We start from the raw sequence: 19,455 nt of genomic DNA on the forward strand, positions 1-19,455 counted from the left end.
GCTCAATCATCTCTCTCCAATTGCTACCCTCTGTCCATGACCCTGGAGGAAAGAGATCAGCCATTGTAGGACTGTCCCCCATATCCCAGCATCAGTGAGGTGGTGAGTGAGAAGTTCATGGTTGACTAATGTCAAACACTGCTGTGAGATCGAGTAACAGAAGCAGCGCCAACCCACCCTGATCAAGCTGCCAGCAGAGGTCATTCAAGAGGTCAAACAGTGCTGTTTCCACCCCATGGCCAGGCCAGAACCCTGACTGGGATGGGTCTAGGACTGAAGCTTTGTCCAGGAATGCTGATATGTGGTCCACAACAGCCCTTTCCACTACTTTCCCCAGAAATGCTAAATGCAAGATGGGTCTGTAGTTGGCAGGTTCCCACAGATCCAGAGATGTTCTTATGTTAACCCAGGCCCATTCCGCACACATAGGATAATGCACTTTCAATGTACTTTGGCAGCTGGATTTTCCTGTACAGAACAGGAAAATCTACTTCTAAAGTGCATTGAAAGTGCATTATCTATTGTGTGCAGAATAGGCCCCAGTATGTATCCATTATATCACACTCACAAAAGACACATTTAATTTGAACAATTTGTTTTCAAAGAGTGACTTGCATGTTTTTTGCTCCATCCTGCTGGAAATAAAAATTTAAATCTACATCATGCTTGTTATAGAAAGATCTCTATTTTCCAGTTTTTCCTACTCACCTGAGGGTAAAGGGAGAAAGTTTCCGAAAATCTGAATGAACTTGGATCATCCTTGTGATATTCTCCAAATTTCTGACACTGGAGAGATTTGAATATACAAAATGGAATTAGGATCTTAAGAGTACAGATATAAGGCAAAAGAAAATTAGTGGCAAATTAGTAACTGTGTCATAATATCCAAATTATACAGTAATATCATTCTTTGCTTAAAAAGCTAGTCAAACCAAGACAGCTACCCACTTGAATCTACTTCTGGCATTAGTATGACTTGCTCAAATACTTTTATCACTGTTATTCTAGAGACCTCTGACTCCAAAAGAATGCCAGGTATGAAACAGATAGGGTTACCAGGTCTACTGGTCCAGTTGGGGTCCCTCACTTTCTGGACACACCTCATCCCCGCAAACTCACTCAAATTTGGAAGAATGTTGCAACATGCTGATATCACTTCTGGGTGACATCAGCACACCAGGGTCACCAAGAGACAACATTCTGTTTTGGGGGCAAATCTCTATGGTCTGAAGTAAATTCTACCACAGAGTTTTGCCCAAAAGCCAGAGCATCCCCCCCCCCCCAGACACACAGACACACACACACAAATTCTGGATGATGTCAGTACGTTGGGGAGCTTTGAGAAAGCACCCCCCATCCTCTGCCAATAGCATGGATAGTCCTGGTAATCCTAGAAACAGGCCACAAATGTGATCTAACCAGGGTGCTAGACAGGTTAAAGATACTTGTTCTACATATGTTGGTGGCAAAATTCATCTTAACAATTAGATATTAGTTTTATGTAACTGTATTATATTTTTCCTGCTTTTATAAGAAGAGAAATACAATTAAAATTCCTAGAAAAATATAGCTTGACATTGATTTTATAAAGAATGTGGGAAGAATGTGGGTTAACTGCATGCCTTAGGTGACCATGAATAGACGATCTAATAAGTGTTACGATCCAAATCCAAATTACACAGAAAAGCCTTTGCATGTTGAGGTCTTGATGAGCTCAAATTTGCACAATAGAAACCACATAGACTGTTACTTTTCAGTTTCTTCTCCATTACATCTGTTATAGTGCAATGAACCATCATGCTGTACGTTGACTCCACTCCACTGGGTCAACTAATAATGTGAGGCAGGACAAAACCCAGCACAATGCCATCACGTTGCAATTTAGGAGTTGTTCATAGAAAGAGTCCTTTCACTTACAGAAGGACACCTTTGGATCCAACATGTTATTGAGAGATTCAAGAGGGTAGCCGTGTTGTTCTGAAGCAGCAGAACAAATTTAAGAGTCCAGAGGCATCTTTAAGACCAACAATTTTTTATTCTAGGTATGAGCTTTCATACACACACACATATATTGTATCGGAGGAAGTGCACACAAAAGTTCATACCTTGAATAAAACTTTGTTAGTCTTAAAGGTGCCATTGGAATCTCAATTTGTTATGTTATTGAGAAGGTGACAGGCTGAAGGGAGAGACACATGGAGAAAACAGCATCTTACACAACCTGGAAAGGAAAGTTTCTAAAGCATTTCTAAAGTTTTACCAGTCTGATAAGCTGCCTGTCCAGCCACCTGAGAACATCCGGTCCTTCCTCTGTCTCAGCTCTGTACACGGCCAGTCTGGCCATAAGGATGGCAGCGGCCTCCTGGTCAAAAGAGGCAGCAATGTTTTGGATCTGCGTCTGAGCATCTGCCCAACTGCAAAGAACAACAACTGTTTTACCACACAGTTTACTTCTCAAATGAAGGAATATCCAAACTGGAGACCCACTGTGACTTTCAGGGGCCACAAAGCACTCTCCTGTACCTGCTACAGACCTCTCTCCTCTGCTGTCTCCCACTGAGCTTCCAAAGCTGTGCTGACAAGCAGGACAGGTCTGCAGCATCCTGGCTCCTGTTTTGTCCCTGAATGTCGACTTGACTGCATGACTGCAAGCAGCTCCTAGTTTACGGTCAGTTGCCACTGGCAGGCAGCTGAAAGTTGCAGCAGCTCAGTAAAGCAGCCCCCCACAGCTCTCATTCTACTAACAAATGATTCATCTAAGGCAGTGGTTCTCAACCTTCCTAATGCCGCGACCCTTTAATACCCCAACCATAAAATTATGCAAGTGTTTTTTTCACAGAAACAGACCAATGGCATGAAGATCCATAGTTCATGGTTGCGTATAAATTGTTTTTTTTTCAGGGTTTCTCAGTTCAGTTCTGCCTCTTGTCCCACCGAGCTGCGCCGCCATCTGGAGCACCTGGTGGGGGGACTGGTGGGAGAGTGTGCTGCGCTGGAGGCACTGCTGGAGCGGCTGGCGGCCGAGCGCGGGCGCCTGCAGGAGGAGCAGCAACAGTGGCAGAGTCCCCCCCCCCGGCCAAGCTGCTCACCATGCTTCGACCCCTGTGAAAGGCTCATCCGACCCCCAGAGGGGTCCCGACCCCCAGATTGAGAACCACTGATCTAAGGTCTCAGGCAACCCAACCAATTGCCATTTTACTCTACACCCCTCCTTTACGCCATTCCAATCAACCAATAACCCAAGCGATTATCTAAATTAGAAGTCTTCTTAGACCCCTAAGGTTTAAATTCTAAGCATAAAATTGTTACTTGAATAGCGTGTATATAGCACAAGCGTATTCATTTAGACATCAAGGCTTACTTTCTGGCAACGGTGGTTACTCTAATGCGCCTCTGCCCACTTGAATGCTGATACTGAGTCACAAACTGGATTGCACCTCGCCCTCCCTGAGGAATTGGAGCATTGTGCTGTTTCAAAGAGAAAAATGTAGCGATTACACTGAATAGAATGTCCAAGGATATTGTGTGCTATGTCCACAAGATCAAGATTCCTATCACAACCTAATATATATTTAGAAATATATCTGATAGTAGCCACTTAATGCAATAAATATGCTTTGCAAACATGTGAAAAACAGAAGTCAGTAAAGCCCATTATCCACCTTGAACAAGAAACCTGGGAAATTTTAAAAACATGCAATCAATACAGAAACAGTGTTTAATCAACATAAAGAATACATACTGTCCCTACAGTAAGTGGGAAAACTTAATCAATAATACACATAGCAACACTGACTGCTCCAAGGTAAATGCTTTGGCTGCATTCAAGTCCATGGTCACTGTCACTTGACACTGCAGGAGCAAACTTCCGAAGTCCTTAAACCTCATGTGTTCTCCTGCAAATGACAAACCTCAGCTTGTTCTCTTGCTTTGGAATTCTGACTTGCAAACAAGAGAACAAACTATAATAGATCAGGCACATGATAATACATGTCTCAGTCCAGGAGAAGGCAAAAGTTTTCACCTGCAAAACTGACTGTATGGGAAGGGGGAGCAGGTGAGCTCAAATACCACCAAAGAACCTTCCCAAGGTTTGTGATTCTATCTGAATATGTTAAATTTTCCTAAGTATTCCCGAAACTAGATGAGCTGTTGGTAAGCATAGATGAGGTGGAAATGAGGAGAGTTTAATTTTTCTGCTTTAGTGTTCTCTGTGTGTGCTGCTGTTCTTAAATTGCTGAAGGCTAAGCTCCAAAAATAAAAGACCTTCATCCTTCAGTGGGTGTTTGCAGTGCATGCAAAGCCCAAATATAATAGTTACAAACAATGGAGTTGATAATAATTTCTTTGGGGACTCTGCAAGCTTCATATTCAGATTACAGTATAACCTTATGTATTTATGCTTCAATTTATAGCCCCCCCCTCTCATCTCAGTCTCAAGGGAGGTTATTAGTGATTAGATACCTTAATAGCTTCTGTATACCAGCTACTGAAGGTGTGTCAGTTTTTCTCTCATGAGCCATTTAATAATCTAGGTATTAAAAAGACAAAGCTCACTATACCTTCATACTCTAAGAATTACCAATTAGAGAGGAGCACCACACATTTCTTCATTTTTTCATATGCCACTATCAATTATGACATCTATTTTTGTAAGTTAAAAAAAGCTAACACACTTCTGACTTGTAGTCTATATTCACAGCAAATAACAGTAAAACTCCATGTAGAAGTCCTTGAAGTAGCCATAAGAATACAATATATTGTTACACCTTGGATAGGAATTAGATAGGCTGTAAAAAAATTCCTCTTACCTGATTCACAACTTCAAAGTACAACGCTAGAGTTGTAGTAGGATTAAGTCCACAAATCTTCCACTGACAAGTACCGCCTGTTCCTATCTCCTGTGGAAAGATTGTACGCAATGCTGTGAGTAGAAAAGACACTTTCTAGGAATGCAACAATAGGGCTTTTAAAACTTATTACAACTGACAATTCCTGCCCCAGTGATTTAGATACAGCAAAGTTGTATCTTTGCTATAGATACTTTGCTACTACCTTTACTACACAATCAGAAGCAACTGAGGACCATAAATTCAGAAAGAGGGAAAGAGGAAAAGCTATTACAAGATGTAGCATAGTGATTATTACGTTGGATTAGAATCTGGGAGATTCAGTTTCAACCCCACTCTGCTATCAAAGTCTGCTGGGTGACCTTGAGCCTAACCTACCTCGCATGGTTGCTGTGAGCATAAAATAGAGAAGAGGAGAACAATATAAGTGACTTTGAATCCCCACTGGAGAGACAGACAGGGTACAAATGAAGTTAATAATAAATAATATTCTTTTTAATTCTGTAAAGCAAGACTATACATATTTTAAAGGGATAGCCATATTATAGTCTCATACTTGTTTACCCAGAAGCAACTCCCATTTATTTCCCAGATAGTACACACAGGATTACAGCATTAATGCATTGCAGCAAAAAAATTACCAGATTCCTGTAGCACCAACTGCAAAAAAAATCTAAGCACAGATTTGTCAACTTACGTTTTCTGATACACAAGGCCCTTTAGAATTGAGGGATATGCAAGGTCCAATAGCTCCAGATACCTTTATTTCTCTTGAAGTCTAGACAGATTGAAAGGGGGGAAAAACAGTGGTATTCTAATATATATCTAAATAATCATTTTACAGCTTGGCAATTCACCCTTACCAGTTCAGCAACAAAAAAACCAAAGTTGAATAAGCTTTCTATGCCTGGGAATGGGACAAAACAAGCTGGTTTTTCTTCATTACAGCCAAATGAATACTGCACTGCTGGGCAGTTTGCACTAATAGCCGCTCCTAACCCCCTTCAGGACAGCACAATGCTGCAGCAGTCCTATTCTTTATTTATTAAAATATGTCTATCCCATCTTTCCTTCTGGTTCAAGGCAGAGCTGTGGTTGGATCCCCTTGCAAGACCTTGTACCCATATTGGGATCCTACACAACGCACTACATCTATTGTAAGTCACTTTTGTATTCCTTTCTAAATGAAGAATTCTGTGAGTTCTTCTCTATCTTGAAATCACTTCTGGTATTTTTATACCTTAGCTCCTCCTACTGTTTGCAGCAGTTCATATGTTCAGTTTTCCCCCTTTTCAAAGGGCTGGTCTGGTTGCAAATGCTGGAGCCAGAAGCGGAAAGACAGGAGATCCTCTCTCAGACCTGGCATCTGAACGAGATTAGTGCCCCCACCACCACCTCTATGATACTGTGGGTATTACGTTGTTTCATTTGCATCTGTATGTCCGACAGAGCAAGGTATAATGCAGACTGTGTACTTATTACCAAATGCTACCCAAGCACCACACTGGCAGGAAAGAAAAGGCCGGAATTGAAGATTTGTTCCTCCTTTCCAGCAAGAGAGAAAGATCTGTTGTATATATTCAGTTAAGTATTGTGAGTGGAATCTAAATATCATACTTATCTATGTAATGCAGCATGCTGGAAGCCAAGGGCTGACTGCAAAATACATCAAATATTTGAGCCTCCTGCCGCATGAGTCAGTCAGCAGGAGGAGGACTTAACAGTCTTGCCCAAACAATGAATGCAGCATCACAGTCACTCTAAATTCAACAGTCTACTTTCACAGTCAAAATAGTAAAGGTCCTAAGACTAAAGGTTTAAACTGAAATGCTGACTGAACAACTTACTACTTTCACTTTGGTTGTCCTGACTGGGAGGGAACATGTAACGGGATAACAGCATCAGACTTTTAGAAGATATACAGTGAATTCCAAACTCTACCTTAATTTCTAAGGTGCCTCCAAATCCCATCTTGAACTGTCCCTGGGCATCTTTGGTAAACACTCGCTGAAAAGTTTGTTTGAACAAGGATGTGTTGAAGGAGTCTCCCATTACCATGTAACCCCTACAAAATGATGCAAAAGAAAATACGTAAGACACATACAATATGTGAACTGCACCCAAAAATTAGCTGTGCTGTAGCTCTGTGTTGCTCACTGTCACACTACTAACTTGCTGCCACAGAACTAGCTCCTATCCTGCATACTACTTGGTCCTGTAATCTCCTATTCTTTCTTACAATACTGTGCATGTGTACAAATTGTTTAAAAGTGCCTCCCCAAAAAACATAAGCACAAACTGCAGCACCCATGGAGTCACTGCCGTACTGATTAGTGTGTCGTTACTTTTTCACACTGCTCATTCACAAAAATGGACCACAATAGTAATAATAACACAGCAGCTAAGACTAAGGTCATGTTTCTGATGCAACATGAGGTAAGCAAAATTCCAGGAGAGACTGAAAGCTCTCATAAAGTGGAACGATTCACATGGGTGGGTCTTCTTTGCATTGCTTAGCACCCACCCAAAAACCCACTGCTGAACAATATGCCGTGTGGCCTGGGGCAGGCTGTGGTCAGAAGAGGGAAGATTGTGTAAAGTCTTTGAGGAAGCAGCATACCTTCACATTTGCTCTGCTCTTAGGAGAGCAAAGGGAAATAATTTCCACTCAGTATCCCTTTCCTATTGCCATCTCCTGAGCTATCAAGCATGTTGTTCATGAGGGTCCCAGATTGGCAGCAGCAGTTTTTGGGAGGAGCAAGAGGAAGAGTTGTTGCTGTAAACTCTTCTAATTTATGAACATTTTGGCTCCAACCCACTGGGTTCAAATCCTTTAAAAGCCCTACTGCAATCAACAGGACAAGTTAGTAGATGGATTTACTGAACAGATTTCAATCAATAGGACCATGCTTTTCTGGACTGGGACCAATATGTAATATTTGTCATATACATATTTGCCATGTTGATCAATTGCTATAGCAACCTGGAATTCTATAAAAAACAGTGACTTAAAATATTAAAAATGCAAAGATCGTTACTCTGAAACGTCTGATTTTAGTCATGATACCCAGGACAGAACCAAAAAAGAGAGAACTAAATAGCTCTCTAAATTGACTCCAAATTTTAGTCTCGCATAGGTAAGACAGAAAGAGACACGAATGTTACATCATTTGATAAACTCTAATTCATAAGCTAAATATTTCTAAAGTTTCAGATTGCTCTAGGTACAAGCATGTGGCGCTCTTACAGTAAATAATTGTTGCAGGTTTATGCCAGAACAACCATAACGGTAAATCAAGTATGTTAACAGAAAATAATTTCTTCTTAGGGGTAGTCAAACTGCGGTCCTCCAGATGTCCACGAACTACAATTCCCACAAGCCCCTGCCAGCATTCGCTGGCAGGGGCTTGCGGGAATTGTAGTCCGTGGACATCTGGAGGGCCACAGTTTTGACTACCCCTGGCTCTGTGTCACATCTTTCCCAAGGGGGAGGGGGTGACAGACCTCACTGTCTTCCTTTCTCAAGTACCAGGGACGACCACATTCAGACCCAATGTTAAATGTATTTGTGCAACAGCTGGATCTCCTTTTGGGATAGACACTGGCCAAGTCTAACTGATCACTCTATTTGAGGTCAGAAGACACTTCTTCCCTAGATTATTTACTAATCCTACTATTTGGAGAATATTATCATGTGTGCTTTAACTTGGCACAGCTTGCCTAAGCCAGCTGGAGATATGTGATCTGGAGCCTTAGGAGAGTGTCGCCCTATTTTGCATGTTTGTTTGTTTTTTGCTTGTGGTATGCTGTGGTCTGGATTACATGGGTGAGGTGAATACCCAGAGGAGACAGGCCAGCAACAAAAGGTTGGATTTAACTCTGGGACATTTTCTAGCCTTTAGCGTTGATGAACATGCTTCCTTGCTACATTGTAATACTACTCAGTTGAGAGGAAAAGTTTACTAGTGGGACACAGTTTAAGCAACGTGAGCATTAGGGAAATGGTATGTGGTTTTCGAAAAAGTTTTTAGCAGTAACCTTTCAGAATACTGGAAATAAGTGAATACCTGAAGAGAAATTATTTCATGGATAATTTCATGGCTAAGAAAAAATAACTTCAATGACAATTTTGCTCACACACAAGAAATGATGCAAACATCGGCAAGATCACTTGGATTTCTGCCTCTGAGAACCCATGTTAAGTGAGGTACTGTTTCCCAATTCGACAAGAACATTTTCCCCAAAATAACTTCATATTTTGTTTTAATAAATAAAAACACACAGATAGGCAAAACAAACCCTGTGTAGTTGGGACAACACTTCATCTCCAGAAGACCAGTCTGATCTAGTGCACATGCATAGATGTCAATAACATGACCTGTTGTAGCTGCACGATTTGCCAGAGCTTCAAAATGCTAGAGACAAAAATGGAAACATAAATTTTTCCATGTACCATGAATCAAATCCTACATAGCCTGCACTCTTTCAAATATTCTTCAGAAGCTGCTGTAGTTGCCATATTTTATATATATATATTGGCAACTTATTAAAATACAAAGAGAATTTTTGAAAACTTTTTTGTCGCTATGTCAAATAGTATTTATTACATATTTCTTCATTGTAAAGAGATATACTAAATATTTATATTGATCCCTAGATCAGACCCAAAAAGTCAACAGGCCAGATTCTGCTCCATAGGGCTCTAATTCTAGAAGGGGCTTTTTAATAGAAAGCCTAAGAAATAGAGAAGCCGTTTTTTAAAATCTGTGCTCAGCAGCACTTAAATAATCTACTCAACTATACTTTTACCAGCTTTTTAAGAAACTGAAACACTTAATCATAGATTCAAACTGTGTCACATTCTCTTACCTTAGTAGCCTTTTTAACATATTTGGCATTGTCTTTTTCAATATCGTGCCAAGATCTTATAGGGAGCTTAAGTTCATCCCCTACAACCATCCCAGGTCCCTGGGTTGCAGGTCCTCCAATAAACATCATTATACGAGCACCAGTATTAGGGAAAGTACACTGTGGGATAATATATATTTAATGAAAATCACAAAGCAAAAATAACACCCTTTTCAAAAATTATATCCTGGTTACAGATACCCTGAAACAAATGATATAATTTCTGTGTTATGTTTCTTTGACATTTAGAACTGTTTCTTCACATTCAGTATTCATTTTATAATCAGTATTCATTTTATAATCTAATTGAATATATTTATTATGTGTGACAGCTCACCATCACAAATAATGGAAATAAGTTTGTTGTTGAAGTCGAAGCCATAACTATAAAGAATAAAAATATCAAATCAAAAACAAATGCTCCCAATCTTACTTTGTCCGTGATACAATATGAAAATAAAATGGGAAAGAAGAGATTAAACACAGCTGAATAAAATAAATGATATAGAATAAAAAGAGTTATGCATTGATTAGAATGGAGATTCCTCAGTCATTGTTGAAACAATCCTTTTCCTAATAGTTTTGGAAATTAAATTAGCCAGGATTAAAGTGACAGGAGGGAAAACATCTGACAAAAGAAATATTATTATCCTCAGACAGTATTGTGTTCACCTTAATTTGAGCATCATCATACAGAAGCCAATACAGGACATAATGAATAAGATCTTCTACTTGGTTATGAATAAGATCTTCTTTTTTTTGTTTGTTTGTTATGTGCGAAGTCGTGTCCGACCCATCGCGACCCCATGGACAATGATCCTCCAGGCCTTCCTGTCTTCTACCATTCCCCGGAGTCCATTTAAGTTTGCACCTACTGCTTCAGTGACTCCATCCAGCCACCTCATTCTCTGTCGTCCCCTTCTTCTTTTGCCCTCGATCGCTCCCAGCATTAGGCTCTTCTCCAGGGAGTCCTTCCTTCTCATGAGGTGGCCAGAGTATTTGAGTTTCATCTTCAGGATCTGGCCTTCTAAAGAGCAGTCAGGGCTGATCTCCTCTAGGACTGACCGGTTTGTTCGCCTTGCAGTCCAAGGGACTCGCAAGAGTCTTCTCCAGCACCAGAGTTCAAAAGCCTCAATTCTTTGACGCTCGGCCTTCCTTATGGTCCAACTTTCGCAGCCATACATTGCAACTGGGAATACCATAGCCTTGACTAAACGCACTTTTGTTGGCAAGGTGATGTCTCTGCTTTTTAGCATGCTGTCTAGATTTGCCATAGCTTTCCTCCCCAGGAGCAAGCGTCTTTTAATTTCTTTGCTGCAGTCCCCATCTGCAGTGATCTTGGAGCCCAGGAAAATAAAATCTGTCACTATCTCCATTTCTTCCCCATCTATTTGCCAGGAATTGAGAGGGCTGGATGCCATGATCTTTGTTTTCTTGATCTTCTACAACGGGCAATCCAGTATGATCCAATTAAATCTGCCATGTAAATATGCAGAAGGGAAGGTCTTAAACCTTACATTAAAGGTAAAGGTAAAGGTATCCCCTGTGCAAGCACCGAGTCATGTCTGACCCTTGGGGTGACGCCCTCTAGCGTTTTCATGGCAGACTCAATACGGGGTGGTTTGCCAGTGCCTTCCCCAGTCATTACCGTTTACCCCCCAGCAAGCTGGGTACTCATTTTACCGACCTCGGAAGGATGGAAGGCTGAGTCAACCTTGAGCCGGCTGCTGGGATTGAACTCCCAGCCTCATGGGCAGACAACTTCAGACAGCATGCTGCTGCCTTACCACTCTGCGCCACAAGAGGCTCTATAACCTTACATTAGTAAAGGCTTTTTTAGATGGGCATTCATTAGATCAGGGGTCCTCAAACTTTTAAAACAGGGGGCCAGTTCACTGTCCCTCAGACCATTGGAGGGCCGGACTACCGTTTTTTTTAAAAAAAAACTGAACAATTTCCTATGTATACTGCACATATCTTATTTTGAAGTTAAAATGAAGAACAAGTAAAGTTAAATCAACAAACATGCCAGTATTTTAATGGGAACTATGGGCCTGCTTTTGGCTAATGAGATGGTCAATGTCCGGTTCCATATTTGTCACTGCTAGTCGTAACAAGTGATGCAAGTGTGCATCAGTTAGTCTGGATCTGGTTGGAGATTTCAGATGTTTCATTCTGGAAAAAGTCTGTTCACAGACATAAGTGCTGCCAAAGATGGTTCCCATTTTGAGTGCATGGTTCCTGAGATTAGGATATGTCTCAGAGGGGAGAGATGCATAAAAATTAAGAAGGCTGCTTGACTTGAATGCATCTTTCAGAGAGTCACAATTCTGCAGATCAGCCAGTTCCATTTGGTAAATTGTATCCACATTTTCAATGTCAATAGAAAATGGGTTACGGAAAAGCTGTATGTCCTGTTCATAGAGATGAAGCTCTTTAAATCTAAATTGGAATTCCTTTTGCAACTTTTCCAGTGAATCCACACATGTTTTGTTTGGGAATGCAACCAATGGTTTTTCCGCTAACAGATTTTGAGTTGTGGGGAGATGGCAGAAATTTTCCTCCTTCACTTGTTTGATGAGAAGGCCTAATTTTACTTCAAATGCTTTCACATGTGATTGCATATCACAGATGAGCTTCCTCTTTCCTTGAAGTTGCACATTGAAACTGTTGAGTAGCTCTGTTACATCTGTCAGAAAGGCAAGGTGCCATTTCCATTCTGGATCATTGAGCTCTGGTACTTCTTTGTTTTTTGAAAGCAGAAAAGATGTAATCTGTGGAAGTAAGTCATAGAAATGTTTCAAAACTCTCCCTCGACTCAGCCAACGGACTTCTGTGTGGTACAGAACATCTTCATAGGCAACATTTAGCTCAGACAGAAATTCCTGAAATTGTCTGTGGTTTAGTGCATTAGCTCTAATGAAGTTAACACAAGAGACCACAATTTTCATAACAGAGTCCCACTTCAGTGATTTACTACACAGCGCTTGTTGGTGGATGAGGCAGTGTATGGCTATTGGATGAGAATGGTTATGTTTGTCCATCTCTTGGTTAATGCGAGCAATTACTCCTTTCTTAGACCCCACCATGCTAGGAGCACCATCAGTTGTCACACTGGCTAGTTTAGCCCAGTCCAGCTCCAAACCATTCACAGTTTGGCAAACCTTTTCATAGATATCCTCTCCTGTAGTTGTTCCTTTGATGCTTTGCAGTGCAGCAAGCTCTTCTGTGACTTCAAAATAGTCATTCATCCCACGAATAAAAATGAGAAGTTGTGCAGAATCACGGACATCATTACTTTCGTCGAGTGCCAAGGAAAAATAGGAAAGTTTTTTTGCAGAGTTTTGCAAATGCTGATGTAAATTGTCTCCCATCTCTTCAATCCTTCGTGTAATTGTAGGTCCTGAAAGACTCACTGTACTAAATAAATCTGTCTTCTCTGGACACATCACTTTGGCTACAGAAAGAAGGCATTCTTTAACAAATTCTCCCTCCACGAATGGTCTGCCAGTACACGCTATTAGCTTGGCAACTTGAAAACTTGCTTGCAGTGCTGAAATATTTAGCTGCTTCTGCTTCACAAAAGTATTTTGCTGAGTTGTCAATGTAGTTTTCAGTTTTAATATTTTATCTTTTCTCACTTCTCCGACCAAACAATCATATTTATCTTTATGTTGAGTTTGATAGTGTCGACGTAAATTGTATTCTTTGAACACAGACACTATATTCTGGCATATCAAACACACAGCTTTTTCCTTGTACTGCATGAAAAAGTAATCATAAGTCCACTGTTCTTTAAATATCCTACACTCCGAATCAATTTTTCTCTTTCTTGATATCATTGTTTCCTAGGGATTACAAATAGCTATTAGTAAAATGCCAAGCACTACAAAAACAATATACCAGCAATAACTTTGCCCACACAGAGCCATACAGACTGATCAGTGCCCATCAGTGCAGTCTGATCAGTGCCCATCAATGCAGCCTTGCCAGTCCAGTGCCCATATTGGTGGAACTCCACTTTTATCTCAGGCTCACACTGGTGTGGTGCGGGAACCGGCACAATTACAGAGCCGGTTCCTCCACCACCATTCCAGTTCACACTACCCTGTGCAAACTGCACTGCGATTTGTGAACTCGCATAGGAATCTGATTGCATAGGTGAGATTAAGACCCATGCAATCAGATTCCACTGCAGGAAAAAAGAAGGCACATATGCCTTTTTTCTTCCAAATTTAATGTGAGTTCAGCCATACAAGCACATGGCTGAACTCGCACTGCTCAGAGATCACAACAGTGTGAACCAGGGCTTACACAGCACACAGCATACAACATCATACACAACTGAATAGCAATCAGAATATAAATGCAGTTTGGTGTAGTGGTTAGGAGTGTGGACTTCTAATCTGGCATGCCAGGTTCAATTCTGCACTCCCCACATGCAGCCAGCCACCTTGGGCTCACCACGGCACTGATAAAGGCTGATCTGACCGAGCATGAATCTCAGGGCTCTCTCAGTCTCACCCACCTCACAGGGTGTCTGTTGTGGGGAGAGGAAAGGGAAGGCGGCCGTAAGCCACTTTGAGTCTCCTTCGGGTAGAGAAAAGCGGCATATAAGAACCAGCTCTTCTTCTCCTTCAGTAATATCAGGGCTCTCTCATCCTCCCCTCCCTCACAGGGTGTCTGTTGTGGGGAGAGGAAAGGGAAGGCGGCCGTAAGCCACTTTGAGTCTCCTTCGGGTAGAGAAAAGCGGCATATAAGAACCCACTCTTCTTCTCCTTCAGTAATATCAGGGCTCTCTCATCCTCCCCTCCCTCACAGGGTGTCTGTTGTGGGGAGAGGAAAGGGAAGGCGACTGGAAGCCACTTTGAGTCTCCTTCGGGTAGAGAAAAGCGGCATTTAAGAACCAACTCTTCTTCTCCTTCAGTAATCTCAGGGCTCTCTCATCCTCCCCTCCCTCACAGGGTGTCTGTTGTGGGGAGAGGAAAGGGAAGGTGACTGGAAGCCACTTTGAGTCTCCTTCGGGTAGAGAAAAGCGGCATATAAGACCCCACTCTTCTTCTCCTTCAGTAATATCAGGGCTCTCTCATCCTCCCCTCCCTCACAGGGTGTCTGTTGTGGGGAGAGGAAAGGGAAGGCGAATAGAAGCCACTTTGAGACTCCTTTGGGTAGAGAAAAGCAGCATAGAAGAACCAACTCTTCTTTTTCAGTAATCTCAGGGCTCTCTCAGCCTCACCTCCCTCACAGGGTGTCTGTTGTGGGGAAGGGAAGGGGATTGTAAGCCGCTTCAGATTCCTTCAGGTAAAGAAAAGCGGCATATAAAAGCCAACTCTTCTTCTTCTACTGTCAATTAAATTGGGTTTCCTACTCCTTCGCTGTCTGCAGAGCTGGATTAAGTTCCCATGCAATAACACTGAGCACTGACCATTTGCATTTCCTCTGAGCACTGACAATTTGCATTATCATTGTTATGCCACCCACCTAGAAACCACCCCAACCAACTAACCAACTTCAAAAAAAGGCTCTCCTTATGTTTAAAAAAAAATCCTAATTGTTTTAACGTGGTGGGGGGGCGGGTCTCTCTTCGGAGGAAGGCAGCAAAAAGAGCTTGGCAAAAGAGATCCGACGGGAAGGTGGGGGGGGGGGGGTAAAGATTAAAATCCTTGCAAGAGCAGTTTTTCTAAGGCAGCCGCTGTGCGCTGCAGACCCTGCGTTGCTTTGTAAACCTCATTTTCCTGTTGCTACTCTAAGCTCAAGCCAACTAACCAACTTAAGAAAAAAGGCTCTCCTAACGTAAAAAAAAAAATCCTAGCTTGTTTTTAACCTCGATCAGGCAGCCGCTGGCTTTCCACAGGCACACTCGTTATCCCTCCAATCACGCCAGAGACAGAGGAAGAATGAAGAGACGGAGAAAAGGCGGGACTCAGAGATTGCAGCTCAAATTTCACACATGCGCACCGCAGGGAGTCGGCTGCTGACAGGCGGCTGGAGGGAAAAACACCCGGCGGGCCAGATAAAAATCGTCCGGGGGCCGGATTTGGCCCGCGGGCCGTAGTTTGAGGACCCCTGCATTAGATCATTTAAATAGCAAGAAAAAGATCTGGCATATTTAAGCTTCAATTACCACCTGGAAAAGGAATTTTAGACCAGATCCATGTCTCATAAGGCATCTTTCCCACAACCCAGTCTTGGATTTTACAACGAACTTTTTGCATTTTATTTCGTGGAATTCAAAACACTTTTTTAAAAACCAAGAAAGCCTATTCACCTAATGTACAATCAGACCACATGATCTTCAAAATGATCCCATTTTAAGTTGCATTAACATTAGATAACCTTTTTGTACAAGCTAAAGGCTGCCTATGAGCTTTCAGATAAACATGAAGGAGAACTGGTTACCTCCAGCAGTCCTACAGCTATGGAAAGAGCCACTCCAGAAGATCGCAACGGTCTCTTCCCTTGAGGAACAGGCCAAGGATCCCGTTGTAGTTCACCCAAAAGATCAGTGAGATTCATGTCAATTTTCTGTACCGGCTGTAAAAATCTAAAGAAGACAACAACAAAAACAGTCCACTAGATATTCTTCTGGTTACATCCTTTAAGTTTTTCAAATTATTTTAGAACATTCATTTAGTTGCATGACACTGAACTGGTCACTTTGTTTAATGTAATAGCTCACCAAACTGCAAACATTTTTAGTACATTTTTAGTACATTTACTTGAAAGTAATGTACTAAGACCAGTGGTCTTAGCATTCTTGAGATTTACTGAAATTGTCAAGATGCATAAATACAAAAAGGACCCCCTGACAAGCATTTTAGTTATACAAGCAAGTGGTCAATGTCTACCCAAACAAGCATCCAATCATATCAAGATATTTAAAAATGTAACTTTCTCAATTCACAAATTACATGCTACAAACTGAATGTCTTAGATCTTATGGAGCAGGCACATAAAAACGCTCACAGTGCAACATCTCCCCCAACAGTCCCCATACAATAATAGCAAATGAAGGCGTTAGCACAGGAAATAAGCCCAAAATCGTAAACATAACATTTAGTTTTAATAATAAAATACCTGTTTGAAGGTGGTGGCTGCTGTACCTGAGGACCACGACCCACTTGTGAAACATTCATTTTGCTAAGTCCTAGCATTTCCTGTTAAAAATAAGTTTCAGAATGAAATGTATCGCTTTACCTATATGTTCAGCAAGATAACTGCAGGTTGGATCTTGTAGTACCAAAACAGAACACAAGAGGGGTTTCTTGATCTCTCCCACTTCATCTCTCAATGCCCCCACAAAAGCTATTCATGGAGATTGGAGCATCCTTGAGAATGTGTAATGCAATAACAGGGGGGCAGCAGATAGAAGTCAGAAATCAGTAGAAATCGCCTTTATATAAATAGGGATAAACACACACACACACACACTGCACACAATCTGGAAATCTTCATGGAAGAGGTAAAAGATTGATTTCTGCCAGTTCCATCCCTCTTTCTGGATACAGACCAATGCACTGCATCCATATTCTCCCCAAAGCTGTTCCAGCTCTCAGGAAAAGCTTTTCAAGGACCATAGGAGCTGCAGTGTGAAGAGGAAACCAGCAAAAATCCCTTCCTCTAAGATACTTCCATTTGCAATGCAATACAATCCATCTCTAAATTTACAAACATAGGGAAGCTTCATGTCTGTTTTTTAAAAAATTACTGCACTTTAATCACAGTATGTCTTAAAACATCTATATCAATTTTCTCCTAGGATACAGTAACAAAATTTTCTTTTTCTTGAAGTATGACTTTGGTGAATCAGATCTTTTGCTTTCATCTTTTGAGAAGAAGCAGAACCACAAGAATTAGCAAGATCATCTTTAATATAAACTTTATATTCACCTGAAGTTGTTTTGCAGACAGATCTTTTGTCCCTCTAAAGACGTAGCTTTTGGAAATTCCTTCACAGCCAAGTTCGTGAACTTGTACCATTCTTCCAAATGTGATAAGTCCTACCAGAGCAGTTGGAGGTAAAAGGCTCAATGACATTTGCATGGATTCCTTCAAAGCCTGCAAATCTTCGTCTTCCATACAGGTGTCAACAACATAAAGAAATATCAAAGGCATCTGAGGTCCACGCTTTAAGTAAAAAGTGAACAACACGGCAGTATTAATGTCACTGACAAAAACTACGAAAAACAGCATTAATTGACAACACTAATAGGTCCCAGAGCCTGTTGTGGCACAGAGTGGTAAGCGGCAGAAATGCTGTTTGAAGCTGTCTGTCCATGAGGCTGGGAGTTCGATCCCAGTAGTTGGCTTAAGGTTGACTCAGCCTTCCATCCTTCCGAGGTCGGTAGAATGAGTACCCAGCTTGCTGGGGGGTAATGACTGGGGAAGGCACTGGCAAGCCACCCTGTATTGAGTCTGCCAAGAAAACGCTAGAGGGCATCACCCCAAGGGTCAGACATGACTTGGTGCTTGCACAGGGGATACCTTTACCAGGTCCCACTGACACCACTACAAACATACTCCTGCTAACCCGGCTTCAGAACTGCTTCTGTACCTATTTTACAATTTGTAACTTAACACATATGGATCTTCCTGACATCAGATAAAAAAGCTTGCACCTGCTCTTACCAGCGCAGCAGATTCTTGAGACATACAAATCTGTATTGCTATACTGCCTAGCACTGCAGTTTAAGAAACAGGTGTGCAGAGTAGCAGCTACACTGATGGTTCTGCAGTAACCAAAATGCCTTTAGGATGTCATTCCAGTAATCTTTATTACTTATTTCAATGCCCCTCCTCCCTCCTTATTTATTAAAATTTATGTATTAAAATTTTATTCCCTGACTTTAATCTAGGCTCTGCACAGCTCTGAGCTAAGGTTTCTGTCATCGCAACTGAAGAAAACTGCAGATGTAACCCTGACCTACAATACTGCCAGTGCAGTGCCATTCTGGAACTATGGTCCAACCCAGCTGCTGTTCTGCTGTTTCAACAGTCCCAATTTTCACATACTTCAGTCATGTAAATTACCTGTACTACATATTCAATACTAGAAAACTGAGGTAAGAGTTCTGCAGGCTGATTCATTTCCGATATGCCAGCATACGTCGGTGGAAACTGGAAGATAAATGTGTAATTGTTAAAATATTTATACCCCACCAACCACAGTGATCACAACTTTCAAATCAGAGCATTTTATTATTGTTGTTGTTGTTAATATAATTTATTTCCCGCCACAAGCCATTCTTGGGAGTTACAAATTGTCCCCAATAAAACCTTATTAAAAACAATATATGTTAAGTATACGTCCTGCCAAAGCAAGCACAAAACAGAACACCTTTTATAAAGCAATTATCTATACTGATCTACCCCCCCCCCCCCCACCAAGCATTACTTCTTTTTATGCCAAAATCTTAAGCAAATTCAAACTTGGGGGAGATCTATACAAAAGTTTTTCTTACCTGATTTCTCTGGTAACAAAAATTGCAAGCCCACAGTTTTGCTCGGTAATCCACCTGGCTACAAAAATAAAGATTAGCAAATGATGCAAGTCAGATGCAATAAAAAAAAATCTTAAACATATGTAATGTACATCATGACTGGTTACCACTAACTTTCTACTCAAACTTCCATATACCAACCACATGCACACATATAAAGCACTGGAAGTATTTCTTATTTTCTCTTTCAGTCTGGA

At 41.3% G+C, this 19,455-nt stretch overlaps 2 protein-coding genes across 3 annotated transcripts in view; both read right to left on the reverse strand.

Annotated features, from left to right (window-relative positions):
- Positions 1 to 19,455, reverse strand: part of SEC23A (SEC23 homolog A, COPII component) — a 41,522-nt gene that overhangs the window by 9,385 nt on the left and 12,682 nt on the right. For both annotated transcript variants that reach the window (XM_077323162.1, XM_077323163.1), the window contains exons 3-15: positions 19,220 to 19,277; positions 18,789 to 18,875; positions 17,649 to 17,885; positions 16,836 to 16,915; positions 16,158 to 16,302; positions 9,720 to 9,878; positions 9,150 to 9,265; positions 6,792 to 6,915; positions 5,548 to 5,628; positions 4,812 to 4,901; positions 3,362 to 3,468; positions 2,261 to 2,414; positions 709 to 786 (exon numbers count right to left, since the gene is read on the reverse strand). In XM_077323162.1, the coding sequence (XP_077179277.1) occupies positions 709 to 786; positions 2,261 to 2,414; positions 3,362 to 3,468; positions 4,812 to 4,901; positions 5,548 to 5,628; positions 6,792 to 6,915; positions 9,150 to 9,265; positions 9,720 to 9,878; positions 16,158 to 16,302; positions 16,836 to 16,915; positions 17,649 to 17,885; positions 18,789 to 18,875; positions 19,220 to 19,277 (1,516 nt within the window). The remainder of the gene's footprint in view (positions 1 to 708; positions 787 to 2,260; positions 2,415 to 3,361; positions 3,469 to 4,811; positions 4,902 to 5,547; positions 5,629 to 6,791; positions 6,916 to 9,149; positions 9,266 to 9,719; positions 9,879 to 16,157; positions 16,303 to 16,835; positions 16,916 to 17,648; positions 17,886 to 18,788; positions 18,876 to 19,219; positions 19,278 to 19,455) is intronic.
- LOC143830535 (general transcription factor II-I repeat domain-containing protein 2-like) lies at positions 9,885 to 16,148 on the reverse strand. The gene is made up of 2 exons (XM_077323165.1): positions 11,574 to 16,148; positions 9,885 to 11,270 (listed from the first exon to the last, which is right to left on the reverse strand). Exon 1 carries the CDS (start codon positions 13,598 to 13,600, stop codon positions 11,795 to 11,797), a length of 1,806 nt encoding a protein of 601 aa, XP_077179280.1. The 5' UTR covers positions 13,601 to 16,148; the 3' UTR covers positions 9,885 to 11,270; positions 11,574 to 11,794.

The sequence above is a fragment of the Paroedura picta genome, chromosome 2 (assembly GCF_049243985.1).
Source record: "Paroedura picta isolate Pp20150507F chromosome 2, Ppicta_v3.0, whole genome shotgun sequence".
NCBI classification, from domain to species: domain Eukaryota; kingdom Metazoa; phylum Chordata; class Lepidosauria; order Squamata; family Gekkonidae; genus Paroedura; species Paroedura picta.